Source organism: Polypterus senegalus, chromosome 9, assembly GCF_016835505.1.
Source record: "Polypterus senegalus isolate Bchr_013 chromosome 9, ASM1683550v1, whole genome shotgun sequence".
In the NCBI taxonomy this organism is placed as follows: Eukaryota; Metazoa; Chordata; class Cladistia; order Polypteriformes; family Polypteridae; genus Polypterus; species Polypterus senegalus.
In genome coordinates, this window is record NC_053162.1 from 110,530,880 (window position 1) to 110,551,534 (window position 20,655).

The window sequence follows — 20,655 nt, forward strand, 5'->3', positions numbered from 1 at the left end:
TAAAGAAGTTGTTCATTTGGTTTGCTCTCTCCACGTCTGTCTTGATGGCGGCACCCCGCTTCGAGCTGCAGCCAGTGATAATCTTCATCCCATCCCACACTTCCTTCATGCTGTTGTTCTGCAACTTCTGCTCCAGCTTTCTCCTGTACTGCTCTTTCGCCACCCTGAGCTGGACTCAGAGTTCCTTCTGCACGCGCTTGAGCTCATGCTGATCACCACCTTTAAAAGCCCTTTTCTTCTGGTTCAAAAGGCCCTTGATGTCACTTGTAACCCATGGCTTGTTGTTAGCATAGCAGCGTACTGTTCTTACTGGAACTACAATGTCCATACAGAAGTTGATGTAATCAGTTGTGCATTCAACAGCCTCTTCAATGTTCTCACTATGTGACCCAAGCAATATATCCCAGTCTGTAGTTCCAAAGCAGTCTCTCAGAGCCTGCTCTGCCTCAGGGGACCAGTTCCTGAATGAGCGTGTAGTTGTAGGTAGTGCCCTCACTCTTGGTTTGTACGGAGGCTGAAGCAGAACCAGGTTATGATCTGCTTTCCCAAGCGCAGGCAGCGGGGTGGCGCTGTATGCGTCTTTAACGTTTGCATACAGTAGGTCAATAGTCCTGTTTCCCCTAGTGTTACAATCCACATACTGGAAGAAGGCAGGTAATGTTTTGTCCAGCGTTATATGGTTAAAGTCTCCAGTGATTAGCACAAGTGCCTCAGGGTGCTGCGTTTGTAACTTAGCAACTGCGGAATGGATGATGTCACTCGCCATCTCCTCGTTCATTTGAGGAGGGAATGTAAACAATAACAACAATCACATGTCCAAACTCTCTGGGCAAATAATAGGGATGCAGACTTACGACCAACAGTTTGATGTCCCTGCAGCATTTGGAGATTTTAACGTTTACATGTCCTGAGTTGCACCAGTTTGTATTGACATAGAGAGCAAGTCCTCCTCCTTTCTTCTTTCCGCAGGTGTTGGCGTCTCTGTCCGCTCTAACTGTGCTAAACCCGGGTAGCTCCACGTTAGCATTTGGGATGGTAGTTGTTGGCCACGTTTCACTAAAACACAGCAAGCTGCATTCTCTGTAGGTTCTGACATTTTTCACCAGCACAACCAGTTCGTTGATCTTATTTGGTAGTGAGTTCACATTTCCAAGGATCACAGAAGGCACCGATGGTTTATAACGCCATTTTCTCTCAAGTTGTCTCGATTTAATCTTATCTTTTATCTTTGCGCCGGCTCGGCTGTCCCGATATCGTCTTCTTACCTTGTCAGGTAAATAAGGAACCACACCAGCATAAGCATTTCTTCTCAGTGCTTTAAGCTGACTACTTGAATAGGCGATTCTCGGAGTGTAAAAATCCATGTCAAGTAGTAAAAATAGTATAAAAAAGTAGTAAAAATAGTAAAAAGTGTCCAGGGAACAATTCCACATAAAAGAAAGTGGTAGAAGTGATCAGTGAAATAGAGATAAAAAGGTTAAAAGATAAAGTCATATACGGAGCTGCTGGAAAGGCTGCCACTCGGATGCGGTGCCGGAAATGAAACTAGAAACTAATTTAGAGTCTGGGATTAAAACATTTTTGCTTTGCTTTTGTCATTTGATGCTTTAACACAATTAATATGTTGATGTATTTCTGTGTACAAAATTGCATTTATTGTCCTAAATATTCTTTTTTGTAACTAGTTGTTTATTTTTATGTAATTATGACAGATTTATAATAATGTAAAAGTTGCTGGGCTCTCAACATGATGTGTACAATGGTTGAAGAAATTCTGTTGAATACATGTTATGATTTAAATTCTGTAAATTTATTATACCTCTTCCAGTAGGACAATATACCTGTATAACTTAAATATCATTAGTGGGGTTATAGTAATAGTTTATTGTAGCATTTTAAAAAAAAATTTATATATTAATTCAGGCAATATCTCCAGCATCAGACAACAATGAAATCATTGATGGTTCTATCCATGTTCCAGTCTCTTCTGAAGTGCAAAGTGAGAACTTAGGTAATGTACTGCTGAAGAAGTTGTCTTATAGATAAAACATTTAAAAGTCACTGTCACCTGTAATATTCTTCCTACCTTCTTGGGTTAAATCTAATAACTCTTGTTCTTAAGTTTAAGAAGCAGAAATAATTTCCCTTAAACCTTTTTGTGTGATATGGTCATTTAAGAATTGTTCTAATATGTATAACATGCTTTCACTGTATATCACTATTTTGTGTTTACAGAAGTCTGAAGTTATCCCAAAAGATATGCACTTCTCCCCCTCCCCTCGGCCAGCAGCCTCTGTCTTGGATTAGCATGAATGTGTTACTCCTGTAAGCGAACTATGCTTCTTAGCGGGATGAGAGAAGTCGCAAAATAAACCAGAATGTTTAAGCAAATTATAGAAAAAAACCTGATTTAAATCCGTTAAGTAGTTCTGTTGTGAAAAATGGATAGACATACAGGTAGACAGACAGATGCTGGATTATATAGACAACACGTCCAGACACCAGTAAAAAGTTCCAGAAATGAATTTAATTTCTTCAGTTGTGCACAAAGCACTTCCACAATACACAATAATCACAATAATAACAATAAATCCTCCTCTCCACCCAGCAGCTCTGTCACACTTCCTACAAACTCTGGATCAGTCTTCTGGGGTTTCCCACAGTCCTGTTATATTCCTTGACCCGGAAGTGCTTCTGTCCCTCAGTCCATGTGATTTCATAGCACTTCTGGGTCAGATGAAAACTTCATCTTTTCTTCAGCCCAGAAGTACTTCATAGTAGTTATATGCATGCGGCTTCTGTCAAAATGATATATGATTCTTACGCCCTGCCCCTATGACGTCATACCGTAAGTGTCGCCCAATGTTTTATGGCCCTTAAGCCCCAGCCCGTATGACGCAAGACCGGAAGTGCCGCCCGTATGACGCAAGACCGGAAGTGCCGCCCGTATGACGCAAGACCGGAAGTGCCGCCCGTATGACGCAAGACCGGAAGTGCCGCCCGTATGACGCAAGACCGGAAGTGCCGCCCCACGTGACCTAGTCCCGCCCTCCGGCACCTGATTGGTTGAGGAAACTGTCAGAGGCATTTTGATGGATGTCTGTCTCTCCTTGAACCCGCCCCCGACACCTGATTGGTTCAGGAAACTGTCAAGGTCATTTTGATGGATGTCTGCCAAACCCCCTCTCTCCCCGCCCCCTTGTTGAACCCTGCCCCCGGGGTATAAAGGCCGGTATAAAAAGCGAAGCATTTTGTTCTCTCTACGATTTTAAGATGAACACGCAATTAAAACATCTCATCTTTGCTTCAAACTAAGTCAAGCTGCTTTTTTCCATTTCACAGACAGATTCTGCAGTAAAGAAACATCATTAGCAGTGATTCAAGCTTCCCACCTCACAGAAAGAAATCAAGTAGCTCGGCTTTTAGCAGCCCCTGCTCTCTCTCAAAACTGACAGGCTCTTTGTAGACAGAGAGAATCGGACAGCCCCCCTGCACGGCCCTGCGAGCAGGTACGCATCTATAGCTGCAAACTATATGAGGCCGGAGCTCTGCTGACAGAAACACCCCCCACCCCCCTGCTGTGTTCTGCGAGCGCATGCTTGTCAACCCCCCACCCTAACCTGGAACGGGAGCGCACATCAAGCTCGCACGGTCGCGCAGCTGCTTAGTCTGGGAGAACAAGTTATGTGTGTAACTTTCAAAGTTAAGGGATTTAAAAATCACCCGCACAGTTAAATAATAGGCAACAGGGACCTTTTAAAGAACGTTTGAGACATCTTAAAATCTAGCCTCAGATGTATATTTTGTATATCTTTAAAAAAGCCCTGTTCCATCCATTACCTCCCATTTTAAATAATCAGCTGCCCCTAAAGAAACAGATTTTGAAAGCATGGCGAATAGTTTTCTAAAACTAGAGTGAACGGAGTACAAATATTTACCAGAAGCGGGAATCGAAACCACGCTGGCATTTGTCCCTTGAATCTTAAAGCCATAGCCTTAAACAGATCGGACCTCTGGGGATACAGAAATGTGCTTCACAGCCCAGAGACGGCAGAGTAGTGGGGGAAGGAGGGGAGCGATTCACAGCACCTAGGCAGCAGGTAGCGGCCGATGTGAAAAATTGCCTTACCTTGCCGAATGCAGCTTGTGAAACAAAGGATGTTTTTCAGAGACATTCCAAAGACGTGGGGCAACGGACATTACAAGCATGTCCGGTTAAAATGATTGGCAAACATTTGCTATAATAAAACACTTACAAAATACCGCTCTATAAAGAGAGATGCTTTAAAATTGGTCTGAAACCTTTTTTTTTCCATCCCCTTTTAAATATATATTGATATATAAGCCTTGTAAAAAATCACACGGACGTATACCGTAGTTCCTTTTCAAATCATGTTTGAGACGTCTAAAATATCTAGCCTGGGCTGATTGGTGGCTGATACCAAAAATGTTCACATATATACAGAGCTTAACTTTAGGGTTTATTTTCCGGGTGCTGTCTAAAATCAGACAAAAGACAGTTACTAAAAGAGAGCAAAACCCTCATTTCCTTAATTACATTGTCCTCCTGGCTGAGTAATGAACCATGTCCTGTACATGTCGAGATGCCAGGCCATGTCTGCTGTCCCTTACAAAATGAGTAACCTAAAAACGTTATATAGTGTAAGTATAATATAATGAAGTTATTTTTAAAAGTAACACCACATCGCTTGAGAGACTGATTCCACATGTGTTTTTGGATTTGCTGTGGTCAGTGATTTTTTTTAATTTTTTGCTTAGCTCATTTTAACATTAGAACATTAGAACAATCTAGACGAGAACAGGCCATTCAGCCCAACAAAGCTCGCCAGTCCTATCCACTTGCTTCCTCCAAGAAAACATCAAGTCGAGTTTTGAAAGTCCCTAACGTCTTACTGTCTACCACACTACTTGGTAACTTATTCCAAGTGTCTATCGTTCTTTGTGTAAAGAAAAACTTCCTAATGTTTGTGCGAAATTTACCCTTAACAAGTTTCCAACTGTGTCCCCGTGTTCTTGATGAGCTCATTTTAAAATACAAGTCTCGATCCACTGTACTAATTCCCTTCATAATTTTAAACACTTCAATCATGTCACCTCTTAATCTTCTTTTGCTTAAACTGTAAAGGCTCAGCTCTTTTAATCTTTCCTCATAATTCAACCCCTGTAGACCTGGAATCAGTCTAGTCGCTCTTCTCTGGACCTTTTCTAGTGCTGCTATGTCCTTTTTGTAGCCTGGAGACCAAAACTGCACACAGTACTCAAGATGAGGCCTCACCAGTGCATTATAAAGGTTGAGCATAACCTCCTTGGACTTGTACTCCACAGATCGTGCTATATAACCTAACATTCTGTTAGCCTTCTTAATGGCTTCTGAACACTGTTTGGAAGTTGATAGCTTGGAGTCCACTATGACTCCTAAATCCTTCTCATAAGGTGTACTCTCGATTTTTCGACCGCCCATTGTGTATTCAAACCTAATATTTTTACTTCCTATGTGTAATACTTTACATTTACTGACATTAAATTTCATCTGCCACAAATCTGCCCAAGCCTGTATGCTATCCAAGTCCTTCTGTAATGATATAACGGATTCCAAATTATCTGCTAATCCACCTATCTTGGTATCATCTGCAAACTTAACCAGCTTGTTACTTATATTCCTATCTAAATCATTTATATATATTAAAAATAGCAGCGGCCCTAGCACTGACCCCTGTGGAACACCACTCTTAACATCGGCCAGTTCTGATGAGGTTCCTCGCACCATCACCCTCTGCTTCCTGTGTCTGCACCCATCTAAAAACATCACCCTGAATTCCCACTTCTTTTAACTTGATGCCCAACCTCTCATGTGGCACCTTATCAAATGCTTTCTGAAAGTCCAGATAAATAATATCATAAGCTCCACTTTGATCGTATCCTTTTGTTGCCTCCTCATAGAATTCCAACATGTTAGTAAAACACGACCTCACCCTTCTGAACCCATGCTGACTGTTCAGAATAACTCCTGTCCTTGTCATGTGTTGCTCAATCTTATCCTTAATAATTCCTTCCATTAATTTTCCTGTGATGCTTGTTAAGCTTACTGGCCTATAGTTGCTTGGATCTGCCCTGTCACCCTTTTTATATAATGGGATGATATTTGCCATTTTCCAGTCCTTTGGAATCTCTCCAGTGCACAGTGACTTCCTAAAAATATGTGTCAAGGGTTTATATATGTACTCACTAGCCTCCTTAAGAACACGAGGATAAATATTATCTGGGCCTGGTGATTTGTTTGATTTCATCTTATTTAATCTGAGCAGCACTTCTCCCTCTACAATTTCCAAATCCCTCAGTACCTCCTTAGTAGTTGTGTTTACCTCTGGCAGGTTATCCACTTGCTCACTTGTAAACACCTCAGAAAAATGTAAGTTTAGGGCATCTGCTATTTCATTGTCTGTATCTTTTAATTCCGCTTTACTATTCCTGATGCACTTGACCTCCTCCTTAACTGTTCTTTTACTACTAAAATACTGAAAGAATCTCTTGGGGTCTTCTTTCGCCTTATCTGCTATATTCCTCTCCAACTGTCTTTTAGCCTCTCTGATATCCTTCTTAATGGTTGCCCTCATTTTCTCATACGCGCTACGGTTCTCTTTGCAGTCATTAGTCTTATATGCCTTATATAGCAGTTTTTTCCTTTGCAACTTCTTTTTTAAATCTTTATTAATCCATCGTGGAGATTTTTTTAGTTTCCTATTACTTCCAAATTTAGGTATGTATCTGTCCTGCATTACATGTAAAATATTTTTAAACCTGTTCCACTGCTCCTCGACTGTCTCCACATTTAAAAGCTTATCCCAGTCTATCCTACTTAGACTTTGTCGCATCTGCTCAAAATTAGCCCTACTAAAGTTCAACTTAACAATTTTAGTCTTTGCATCTGTACTCTTACAAAATACTGAGAATTGTATTACATTATGGTCACTTGACCCTAGTGGTTCAATCACCTCTACACCCTCAATTCTATCCTGATTATTACAGAATACTAAATCCAGATAGGCTTCACCCCATTTCTATCACCTTCGCCTTTTGACAAAGGAAAACTCTGTAAATGCACTTGTGCTTTTAAACGGAGCTTTATAAGGAAACACACGAGGCTATAGTGGAGTGTGCTGGTTTAACTAGAGGCCTTTAAAACACCCTTTGGCAAGCCACGAATACGTCGGTCATTTTTCAACTGTTTCCAAAGCACATAGACCCCCAGCGTCTATATGAACTTCTTAGAAAAATTATTTCTTTTATCTTTGTATAGGATGAAATTAAATATAACTTTTCATAATGCAGACTATTCATGATTACTATAGGCGGCAATCGAGTATGTTTTTAAAAAACGGATGGCTGAATCCTTAATATTTCCAAGTTGATTCTCAAGTGCATGAGTATAATGTAAGATGCAGCATTTTTTTCTATCTATGCGTACGACGATTAATGTACAAATTCATAGGACTGAAGCAAACAATAGTAGTTTTTCATACCGAAACGGTTAATCCAATCAAGTAGTTTGTGTCGACGTCTGAAAATTCAAACCGGGGCCTCTCCTCTGAGAATATTCAGGAGTGGCTTTAAAGCAAAGGCCGGTGGTGCATTAACTCTGACATAATAAAAGTATTCTGAACTACCTGCAGAAGGGACCCGCTCGTGAAATGCCTACTGTTTCGAAACGGCCACTCTCTGTACGGAGCCGCCTGTTTTTTTTAAAGGCTGAAATAACAAAACATTTTTGCTTTATAAACTCTCATTTGAACAACTGGTTAGAGACAGACTCCAGGAGCTTACTGTAACGGTGTTTTCATTCCATTTCATTAAATGTAATTATTTTAATACAGAATAGTAGCCCAAATTCCGTGTGATTTTAGACGTGTGAGTAATATAATGAAGTTATTTTTAGAAGTAACCCCATACCGCACAAGAGAGACAGATTCCACGTGTGTTTTAGGATTTGCTGCTGTCAGTGATTTTTAAAAAATTTTTTGCTTAGCTCATTTCTGTCACCTAGGAGCCTTTTGACAAAGGAAAACTCTGTAAGTACACTTGTGCATTTAAACGGAGATTTATAAGAAAGCAGGTTGCACACCTTATCCCAGTTTTGCACATGCATTTAAAAGCACTCACTGTTACACTAGCACAAAATGTTGTTATTTTCTGTCTGCTCAAAATTAAAATTATTTCTATTAACACAAGGGATAATTAGAAATCATTTTACTATTTTTAATTAAAAAGTTAAAAACAGAAAAGCCCAATTATGATTTTTGTTTCTGCGGTGGGTTGGCGCCCTGCCCGGGATTGGTTCCCTGCCTTGCGCCCTGTGTTGGCAGGGATTGGCTCCAGCAGACCCCCGTGAGCCAGTGTTCGGATTCAGCGGGGGGTTCTTCTGCACATCCGAAGTTCATTGAACTGAAGTTCATTGAACTAAAATAGCAGAGCTAATTACTCTTTCTGCTTAAACTAATGATCAAATATTTAGGTCATTCTTAATTAAACACTAAAGCATTAGTGAACAAAATACATTTTCAGTTGCCAAGTAAAATGACCAGTTGCTTTAACATGAAAATAAAGCATTATAAGAAAAATCCCTTTTTCCAGCAGTTTTCTTGACTGGTCTTTGGAATTATCAGTGCCTTTCTGATCACATCCACCCCAGACATAGCATAGAACTTAATTTCTGTACTCATTTTAAATGATAATAGCTAGTATGAGGTCCCTAAAGGAACTGGAGACATCAAATATCTTCTATCTTATATCTTTTCTTGCCAGCCCAAGTCATTCAGATTCTGCTTAAAACACATATGAACGATTTATTTTTCTCAAACGGCCAAATCTTTGGCCTGCTAATCATGAAAAAAATCAGAATTTATTCTCATGACACTTTATTATACCTACTTAACTTTTATCGACATTTATCTACCTCTATTTTTATTTTTCTGTATCAGAATGTAGTTTAAGTTAATTTTGTTTTGGGTTCAATAGAGTTTTTAATACTCTTTGAAAAGAGACTCCTGCCCCACCAGCCTGATTGGGCCTCCTTTTGTGTCAAGAGCCTTTCGATGGATGTCTCTTATTCGGGTCTGTGAAAGGTTCTTAGGCATAAAAATCCTAAGGTCTCGGGGGTATGGTCACTGTGAATAGTTAATACAGAAAAGAGAATACAGAACACATGCCGCACTCGTCCTATCTCTTTTGAAAACCCTAGGTGAATTTTGAACATCATGTCCTATGACTGGTTAACACTGCGGACACAGGCGCTAGATCTCCGTCATATGGACCATTACAGAGTAAAAATTATAGAATCTTTTTCAGTCTCCATTACAAGATCCATAGCACCCGCAGGAAGTTGGACAATAAACTGCAGACCCTTTAGTTTGTCAGAATCATGGGGTAGTGCCCAGGGCCATATTCTAAAATATCTTAGATTATATCTATTTAGTTAGCATGTCTGCACTGTTCATTTTCAATATAGGTGATATATTTCCCTGACCAGGGGCTTCTTGTCAAAAGGTTAAAATAAAACAGAGATCCAAGATACTCCAATTGGAACAGCAACATTTTGTTATAGAGTGTGAGAGGTTTGTCTTGCATTCTGATTCTTAAAGCTCTATCAAACTATTGTTAATTTAAAAGCAAAATGCCACCAATCATTTTGTTTATAACTAAATTAAATAAACCTTATAAATAGATCCCGGTGCTTGATAATACTTAACCCTAATTAATATCATTAAATGATATTTCTGTGTTTTATTCAGATTTAATATTATAATTTGCCTTTTTAAGCTTTATTTTAAAATGAACTCTTTAGGACACATTCAGACTATTCCAGACTGCGCATGTCAAAAAAAAGCTTCTTATTTATTTCAAATGTTTTTATACATTACAGCAGTTTTTCAAATTGTAATCACTCCACTTTTTCATGTGGTTATTTACTTCATAAATACCTTTATTTATTTATTTTGGAACAAATGTCCTTACCATCATGACTACCAGTCTAGTTCATATTCTAAACTCTAATATTTAATGTTCTTCCTGAATCAGGAGGAACACAAGCCTAACTTTTACTGCCAGATAAGATTCTAACAATAACTGGCTAATGTTAATTAGCTTCATACTATCCGATGTTAAATAATGTTTTCTCCAACTCTTTGCAATCCCGTGGAACTGCCTACATAGATGACAGTTTAGCTAATAATATATCGCTTATATATATTTATATTTGTAAATTTTGGTTGTTACTGCCTTATCTTTGTGATATGAGCGAGTCATTGTTTAATTTTGGAATAATAATGTCAAGCTTAACTCTGCCCCTGACTATGATCCCTGCACAAACCCTGGTCCTTGGACTCGTATTCAAGAAGTTTCCAGACACTTGTTGACTCTTGGAATCACAGTTTAAACTTACATCCCCTTCACGCCTTAATGCTACTAAAACCAAGGATGCTTTTTCACAAACAGAGGGAAAAGCAGTTTTCCTAGGACTGCTGTCCTATGTTACCTGGACTACCTAAAAGAAAGAATAAAACCTCACAGTTTTAGTAAAATTTTAATCCTTGTGCTAACACATATAATAGAATTGATGTAACTATTCACTAAAACATTTTCCATCCTGATTGGCCTAATGTGTCCAAAGCCTAATCATCATCAGCCCTGTAAGTGTACAGGCTCCTATAACCTCCTATAACCGTTCTTATTTTCAGGGGTTCATAACTGATGTAAAATGGAAGGCTATTACAAAGCGTTCACAGAATTTCTAAAACTTTGTATTGTACAAAGCCCCCTGAGTACCAAAGTGTTTAGAACCTGTTGATGAAAATGATGTTTTAAATTAAAGCCTGAACAAGATAACTGTTTTCTAATCATCGTATAAAATGCTTAGTAAATAAAGAGAGACTAAATACAATTTATAATAAAAATGGAACACCGATGGACAGCTGAATAAACAAGGGAATCTAATTTACACAGTGGTTCTCAAACTCGGGGCGGACCCTGCTAGGGGGCGCGAAGTAACAAAAAGGGGACACGAAGATGTGAAAAAAAGAAAACAAGAATCGTAAATATGAAAAATACATGTATTAAACCCAAAACAAATTAACTTAAACTACATTCTGATACAGAAAAATAAATATAGAGGTAGATAAATGTCGATACAAGTTAAATAGGTATAATAAGTGTCATGAGAATAAAATCTGATTTTTTTTCATGATTAGCAGGCCAAAGATTTGGCCGTTTGAGAAAAATAATCGTACATATGTTTTGTAAGCAGAATCTGAATGACTTGGGCTGGCAAGAAAAGATATATAATAGAAGATATTTGATGTCTCCAGTTCCTTTAGGGACTTCATACTAGCTATTATCATTTAAAATGAGTACAGAAATTAAGTTCTATGCTATGTCTGGGGTGGATGTGATCAGAAAGGCACTGATAATTCCAAAGACCAGTCAAGAAAACTGCTGGAAAAAGGGATTTTTCTTATAATGCTTTATTTTCATGTTAAAGCAACTGGTCATTTTACTTGGCAACTGAAAATGTATTTTGTTCACTAATGCTTTAGTGTTTAATTAAGAATGACCTAAATATTTGATCATTAGTTTAAGCAGAAAGAGTAATTACCTCTGCTATTTTAGTTCAATGAACTTCGGATGTGCAGAAGAACCCCCCCGCTGAATCCGAACACTGGCTCACGGGGGTCTGCCGGAGCCAATCCCTGACAACACAGGGCGCAAGGCAGGGAACCAATCCCGGGCAGGGCGCCAACCCACCGCAGAAACAAAAATCATAATTGGGCTTTTCTGTTTTTAACTTTTTAATTAAAAATAGTAAAATGATTTCCAATTATCCCCTGTGTTAATAGAAATAATTTTAGTTTTGAGCAGACAAAAAATGTCAACATTTTGTGCTAGTGTAACAGTGAGTGCTTTTAAATGCACGTGCAAAACTGGGATAAGGTGTGCAACCTGCTTTCTTATAAATCTCCGTTTAAATGCACAAGTGTACTTACAGAGTTTTCCTTTGTCAAAAGGCTCCTAGGTGATAGAAATGAGCTAAGCAAAAAATAAAAAAAAATCACTGACAGCAGCAAATCCTAAAACACACATGGAATCTGTCTCTCTTGTGCAGTATGTGGTTACTTTTAAGAATAACTTCATTATATTACTTGCACGTCTAAAATCACTCGGAATTTGGTCTACTATTCTGTATTAAAATAATTACATTTAATGAAATGGAATGAAAACATCGTTACAGTAAGCTCCTGGAGTCTGTCTCTAACCGTTTGTTCAAATGAGAGTTTATAAAGCAAAAATGTTTCGTTATCTCAACCTTTAGAAAACAGGCGGCTCCATACAGAGATTGGCCGTTTCGAAACAGTAGGCATTTCACGAGCGGGTTCCTTCTGCAGGTAGTTCGGAATACTTTTATTATGTCAGAGTTAATGCATCACCGGCCTTCGCTTTAAAGCCACTCCTGAATATTCTCAGAGGAGAGGCCCCGGTTTGAATTTTCAGACGCCGACACAAAAACTACTTGATTGGATTACCCGTTTCGGTATGAAAAGCTACTATTGTTTGCTTCAGTCCTATGAATTTGTACATTAATCGTCGTACGCATAGATAGAAAAAAATGCTGCATCTTATATTATACGCACGCACTTGAGAATCAACTTGGAAATATTAAGGATTCAGCCATCCGTTTTTTAAAAACATACTCGATTGGCGCCTATAATAATCATGAATAGTCTGCATGAAGAATAGTTATATTTAATTTCATCCTATACAAAAATAAAAGAAATAATTTTTCTAAGAAGTTCATATAGACGCTGGGGGGCTATGTGCTTTGGAAACAGCTGAAGAAATGACCGACGTATTCGTGGCTTGCCAAAGGGTGTTTTAAAGGCCTCTAGTTAAACCAGCACACTCCACTATAGCCTAGTGTGTTTCCTTATAAAGCTCCGTTTAAATGCACAAGTGCATTTACAGAGTTTTCCTTTGTCAAAAGGCTCCTAGGTGATAGAAATGAGCTAAGCAAAAAATTAAAAATCACTGACCACAGCAAACCCAAAAACACACGTGGAATCAGTCTCTCTTGAGCGATGTGGTGTTACTTTTCAAAATAACTTCATTATATTATACTTGCACTATATAACGTTTTTAGGTTACTCATTTTGTAAGGGACGGCAGACATGGACTGGCATCTCGACATGTACAGGACATGGTTCATTACTCCACCAGGAGGACAATGTAATTAAGGAAATTAGGGTTTTGCTCTATTTTAGTAACTGTCTTTTGTCTGATTTTAGACAGCACCCGGAAAATAAACCCTAAAGTTAAGCTCTGTATATATGTGAACATTTTTGGTATCCGCCACCAATCAGCCCAGGCTAGATATTTTATACATCTCAAACATGATTTAAAAGGGAACTGCGGCCTACGTCTGTGTGATTTTTACAAGGCTTATATATCAAAATATATTTAAAAGGGGATGGGGAAAAAAAAGGTTTTAGACCAATTTTAAAGCATCTCTCTTTATAGATCGATATTTTGGAAGTGCTTTATGATAGCAAATATTTGCCGATCATTTTAACCGGACATGCTTGTAATGTCCGTTGCCCCACGTCTTTGGAATGTCTTTTAAAAACATCCTTTGTTTTACAAGCTGCATTCTGCAAGGTAAGGCAATTTTTCACATCGGCCGCTACCTGTTGCCTAGGTGCTGTGAATCGCTCCCCTCCTTCCCCCATTACTCTGCCATCTTTGTGCTATGAAGCGCATTTCTGTATCCCCAGAGGTCCAATCTGTTTAAGGCTATGGCTTTAAGATTCAAGGGGCAAATCCCAGCGTGGTTTTGAATCCCGCTTCTGGTAAATATTTGTGCTCCGTTCACTCTGGGATTATCTGAATACAATTCTAACTTTTAGAAAACTATTCGTCATGCTTTCGCCATGCTTTTGCGATCTGTTTGCTTAGAGGCAGCTGATTATTTAAAATGGGAGGTAATGGATGGAACAGGGCTTTTTTAAAGATATACAAAATATACACCCGAGACTAGATTTTAAGACGTCTCAAACGTTCTTTAAAAGGTCCCTGTTTTCTATTATTTAACTGTGCGGGTGATTTTTAAATCCCTTAACTTTGAAAGTTACACACATAACTTGTTCTCCCAGACTGAGCAGCTGCGCGACCATGCGAGCTTGATGCGCGCTCCCGTTCCGGGTTAGGGTTGGGGGTTGACAAGCATGCGCTCGCAGAACACAGCAGGGCGGTGGGGGGTGTTTCTGTCAGCAGATTTCCGGCCTCATACAGTTTGCAGCTATAGACGCGTGCCTTCCCTCAGAGCCGTGCAGGGGGGCTGTCCGGCTCTCTCTGTCTACACAGAGCCTGTCAGTTTTGAGAGAGAGCAGGGGCTGTTAAAAGCCGGGCTACTTGATATCTTTCTGTGAGGTGGGAAGCTTGAATCACCGCTAAGGCTGTTTTTACTGCAGACTCTGTCTGTGAGATGCAAAAAAGCAGCTTGACTTAGTTTGAAGCAAAGATGAGATGTTTTAATTGCGTGTTCATCTTAAAATCGTAGATTGGGGGTGGGGGGGTGGCGGTTTTCAACAAGGGGAGGGCAGACATCCATCAAAAGGCCCTTGAGAGTTTCCTGAACCAATCCGGTGTCGGGGGCGGGTTCAAGGAGAGACAGACATCCATCAAAATGCCCTTGACAGTTTCCTGAACCAATCAGGTGCCGGAGGGCGGGCTAGGTCACGTGGGGGGACCGGTCTTGCGTCATACGGGTGGGACTTCCGGTATGACGTCATAGGGGCTGGGGCATAAGGGTCATATATCATTTTGACAGAAGCTGCATGCATATAACTACTCTTCATTCTTTTCGTCCCTGTGATTAGGGAGTACTTTCGGGCTATAATAAAAACACTTGTGTCTCCCTGCAGAGTCCCCTGGCAGCCCCCACTGTATCCAGCAGGGCTGTGAAGCCGAACTCCATTGTCCATGATGCCCTGCTGGAATTCGGGGCGTCTCCATGTTTCAGGGAGGACTCCATCTAGCGGTGTGGGGGTTTTGGCCGGGATAAACTGCTGGCCATATATCACAATATACAATTTATATTCTCTTTAATAAAACCCTATGTGCGTCCAGGTGTCCGTGTGTGTGTGTGTGTCTTCTGGTGAAGTGCGCATGCACGGGCCACACGGCATGTGTTCAGTCTCTTCTTGTGCATTCCCTGTGTATGCAGAGAGACAGACAGACACAGGCGAGAGAGAGAGACAGACAGACACACAGACACAGAGGCGCGCGCTTAAAAGAGACACGCTCAGACACAGAGGCGTGCGCATAAGAGAGACACACACACACACACACACGCAGGCCCGCGAGAGAGAGAGACACTAACACACACACACACAGACACAAAGGCGCGTGCTTAAGAGAGAGATACACACAGAGACACAGATGCGCTCGCTTAAGAGAGACACACACACACACGCAGGCCCGCGAGAGAGATACACACACACACACACACACACCCACAGGCGCGCTTGCATTGTTGCAATGTTACTTTTCTTGGTGGTTTATTAAATTACGGCTTTTTCAAATGTTCATTTTTTTCCCTGTGCTTAAAACTTATTAAAAAACGTGTTTTTAGCAAGCGGGTCGTAAGGCTATAGCGCAAACTCTTGCAGTGTTAGTTTTCTCTGTTGTTCAAGGTTTTATTGGTGTCATTCAATGTTTTTACATTTAGTTTACTATTACACTGTGCATTCAATGGTGTAATTAACTATATTTGTGCTTAAAAACTTAAAAATATATATTTACATGCAGTTCATATGGTCTGGAACGGATTAATTGGTTTTACATACAATCCTATGGGGGAAATTACTTCAGTTCACGAGCAAATCGGGTTACAACCAGAGTTTAAAAACAAATTATGGTCATGAACCAAGGTTCCACTGTATTTCTTTCAGACAAAATTACAGGCATTTTATGGAAATACAAACCAGTACTACTGAGAGAGAAAATTAAAGGCACACAATACAGTGATGCATATTACAGCCACATACAAGGTCCCTTGCCAATTAATATAGACTTTTCCTACTAATGTTTATGCACTGCTGTTCTAGCGCCCATTATTGTAACGGGCTTAATGTCTAGTATAATATAAAATATATAGAGAGATCTTATTTTACCATTAATGCAGTACAATATCTATTCCTATTAAAGTGTAATAGGAATTTTCATGAAAAAATATCTTTTAGTGTGTGGGAGCAATAATTTGACTGTTGTAAGAGCTCCTTTTCAGCAACAATGACCGCTAATTATAACTTAATAAATGAAATAACACCTAAAAAGTTATAAGCAATTTTGAAGATATAAAATAGAGTAGATCCAGTATAAAGGCCTATGACGACCTCTTATGCATAACCCCTTTGGCATATAAATTGCAGAATATGTTACTGCCAGTAAATGGTGTCAGCAAGACACCTCTGAGTTGACTGCACTCTGTCATTAGGTTTTATAAATTAAAATTCACTTGCAATTTTCTCTGTTCTCATGTGGTTATAATCTTTACATTTAGTTATATATTCCACATTGTTTTTTTCAATTACTAATAGTTTTTGATGCCATTTGCAATTTAATTCAGGGTGGCAGGACATTCCATCACAGGACCCCTGCATGCACTCAATTTGGAGGTGGCATTTAAACTAACTGTACATGAGTGAGACAAGGCAATGTTCTTTTAGAACCGTGTTTTGGAACCATGAATGCAAATTTAAATTAAAAAAAAAAACAAAAAAAAACTTTTTTTCCCTGGGCATATAAATTTTTAGATGAGCTTGAAATAAATTTCAGCTTACTATATGCAGGACAAACAACAAAGTAAACCGTTTTTCTGGTTGAATTAGTTCAATTGAGTCTTTAAAATAGTGTAATCAATGGATGGTATAATTGGGAATCCTACGGAAGCGTATTAGGGCCACGGTGAAAAAAAAAATACGGACACAGCGAAAAAGACTAAATGTCGAGATTAAAGCTCGACATGCTGACTTTATTCTCGACATTTCCACTTTATTCTCGCCATTTATGTCGAGATTAAAGTCGACATTTACACTTTATTCTATTGTTTATTTTGTCAGTAGAATGTCGCAAACTAAACATCTTAAAATGAATGTTCAATTTACTAGATTTTCTCAAACCCCTTCATTAATTAATGTAGCACATTAAATGCTTTATATTAAGTGTTCCCGACCCAGTTTTAATCTCTATGCTTCTTCAACTGACTTCCTCTTGCACTGTGAGGCGCAGACAGCGATCGCCGCACATTGACTTCATGATGTTCCTGCTCTAAGAACATTCAGAATACTAAGAGAAATACTTGATATCTTCTTCACGATGAAATGCAATAAAGCATGTATTAAACATGGTGACGGGGCCACTGTATGGCTATAGAGCTGCTCCCTTGCATTAAGGGTGCCCAGTTGTATGTTCAGTGTAGTACAAAGTCCCAAAAACTGGATATATGAATGGGTATCGCACAGGTTTAACTTAAATATTGTGTAAATATTGGGCTTGGTGGGTCGGAGACACGAACACGGGATTAAATGGATGTTCTTCTGAGGGGGCTTTCTTTATTGCATGCGTGCTGTCTCTATCTGACGTACTAAACCTCCAGTTTCTATCCTTGCTTTTTCTTTCTGCACATAACCAATCGCCACAAGATAAACGTCTTTGTGAAATTAAAACAAGTTATAAACTTAGACCTCGGAGTTTTCTGAACTTTAAATTATTAAAGCATGTGGGGGCACGGTGCTTGCTGGGATGGAGTTTTCAGAAATTTAAAAAAAATCTTCATTATACATGCTTAATTATGCCATCCATTCAGGGTTGCGCCCATCCCAGCAAGCATCCTGTGCGAGGCAGGAGTAAATCCTGAATGAGATGCCAACACATCGCAGGGTGAATACGTGCAACATATAAAGTAGCAGGGTCAATAATACATAACAAAACCCCATATCCTACATGTCTTTGAAAGGAAACTGAAACACGCCGAGTAGACCCACCAGAAAAACATGTAAACTCAAGGCAGGGAACACCCAGGACCCCCTTGCTGCTGCGAAGCAGCAGTGAACCACCACGCCACCATGCCCCCATATGCTTTAATACATTTTAAGTTCTGTACATTTTTGAAAACTCTGGGGTCTAGGTTTATAACTTGTTTTAATTTCACAAAGACGTTTATCGTGTGGTGATTGGTTATGTGCAGAAAGAAAAAACAAGGATTGGAACTGGAAGTTTAGTACGCTAGATAGAGACAGCGCATGTAATAAAGAAAGCCCGCTCAGAAGAACATCCATTGAATTCTGCGTTCGTGTCTCCGACCACCACATCACAAACCCAACATTTACACGATATTCCAGTTAAACCTGTGCGATACCCATTTATATATCCAGTTTTTTTGGAGCCTCGTCACACTTGCCATAAAGTTCACTACACAGAACATACAACTGGGAACCCCTTAATGCAAGGGAGCAGCTCTATAGCCACGCCACCGTGCCCCCCGCCACCCATGTTTAATACATGCTTTATTGCATTTCATCGTGAAGAAGATATCAAGTATTTCTCTTAGTATTCTGAATGTTCTTAGAGCAGGAACATCATGAAGTCAATGTGCGGCGATCGCTGTCTGCGCCTCACAGTGCAAGAGGAAGTCAGTTGAAGAAGCGCATAGAGATTAAAAACTGGGTCGGGGAACACTTAATATAAAGCATTTAATGTGCTACATTAATTAATGAAGGGGTTTGAGAAAATCTAGTAAATTGAACATTCATTTAAAGATGAAGTTTAGTTTGCGACATTCTACTGACAAAATAAACAATAGAATAAAGTGTAAATGTCGACTTTAATCTCGACATAAATGGCGAGAATAAAGTCAGCATGTCGACTTTAATCTCGACGTAAATGTCGAGAATAAAGTCAGCACGTCGAGAATAAAGTCAGCATGTCGACTTTAATCTCGACATTTAGACTTTTTTTTTCTTCGCTGTGTCCGTATTTTTTTTTTTTCACCCTGGCCCTAATACGCTTCCGTAGAATCCACTGCTTTCAGCAGTATGTGTTATTTTATACTTCATTCTGCCATGTAAAGTAATTCTAAACATCCAACTTTGCCATTCTGGAGTAATGCATGTTTTTTTTGTTGTGTTTGTGCATCCCATTCTAACTCTTTAGTGAAATTACTGAACTCTGTGAAGTCTGATTTAAATTGCACTACCAATAATGTAAATCCAAAAAAATGTGAAAGTAGACACAGCTGTTTTTAAATAATGCGTGATTTTTATGCTTATCCCCCATCACACCACATCCATTACTCTCTCAGCCATTATTAATATTGAGCCACTTATTAGGAAAGTAGCCTTCACTGTAAGCAGGGCTAAACAATATGCTAAATTCATTTCCATTGGCTGAAATGTTTTGCCCTGATAAAATAGTTTTTGTTTTGCACCCCCACATTACAACCCCATTTCTCAATGGAACTTTTAAAAGGATTTAAATTCTAGATTTTAATTTTTTTCAACAGCAATTGCTACAAAATTTAATGAACTTTGACTTAGCTATTTTAGAAAGATTTTGAACTTTTTGTAGCCCCTGCCACTTACAACCACCCTTTCTGATAAAACAGTGGCACAAAATGCACAGTTTTGAGGATTCCCTCTGTAGACGATGTTTGTTTGAGGATCTAAGAACTGAAATAACTTTGCTTATAAATCGGATCAATAATATAAAAATAAAAGCTGAAAAGTTCAAGAGACTAACAAATGGTGTTACAATTTTTATATAAATTACATGGGTTCTGCTCTGTAGTAAGACACATGTGGGAGTTTGCACATGCTCTCCATTTTTCCTGTACATTTCCCTGTTAGTTAATTTCAGTTTCCTAAATTGACTCATCAGAATGAGTAAGAGTGGGGTGTTTTTTGTTATGTTTTAGAATTAGAGTATTAGAACATCAGAACAACACAATAAGCGTTGTCACAAAAGTAGACCATGGACATAAAAAGGTTTGGGGCAACCACCTGTATATTGTGCCTTGGCTGCAAATGGGTTTAAATTTGATTGAGATGATCACAGGTTCAAGTCCAAAACAGAACTGAATGTAATAGGATCCTGTAACTGGAAGTGACATCATCACTGGCACTGGAAAGTGACATCTTCTGGACTGAAAGTGACATCATTAATGACACCAGGAAAGGCAGTGACGTCCTCCATGGCACCAAGACCTGGCAAGATTTCTCGTGGATGGTCTGAAGAAGATTGAGAAAGAGAGTTAGTGCATCTTGCCACCCCCTATTTTGGCATGGTAGTACTTTTCATAAGATCTTTCAGATTTCTCCCAATCGCACGTGTGTAACAACATGTACATTGTATTCACCTAGGTACCACAGAATAACATCAAATTGAGTTTTGATGATCCCTAAAGTGCTACTGTTCACTACAGTACTTGGTAATTTATTTAATTTGTCTCTGCTTCTTTGCTGTGTTACAAAAAACTTTTGTATGCAAAATCTGCCCTTAACAAATTTTCAATGTTCTTGTTGGAATAACAGCTAG

General features: G+C 39.1%; 1 protein-coding gene across 1 annotated transcript in view; it reads left to right on the forward strand.

The window, feature by feature from the left end:
* The window catches only part of cep89 (centrosomal protein 89), a 440,613-nt gene that overhangs the window by 11,807 nt on the left and 408,151 nt on the right, over positions 1 to 20,655 (forward strand). Inside the window, exon 4 of the mRNA XM_039762400.1 lies at positions 1,924 to 2,011. Coding sequence (XP_039618334.1) covers positions 1,924 to 2,011 — 88 coding nt within the window. The remainder of the gene's footprint in view (positions 1 to 1,923; positions 2,012 to 20,655) is intronic.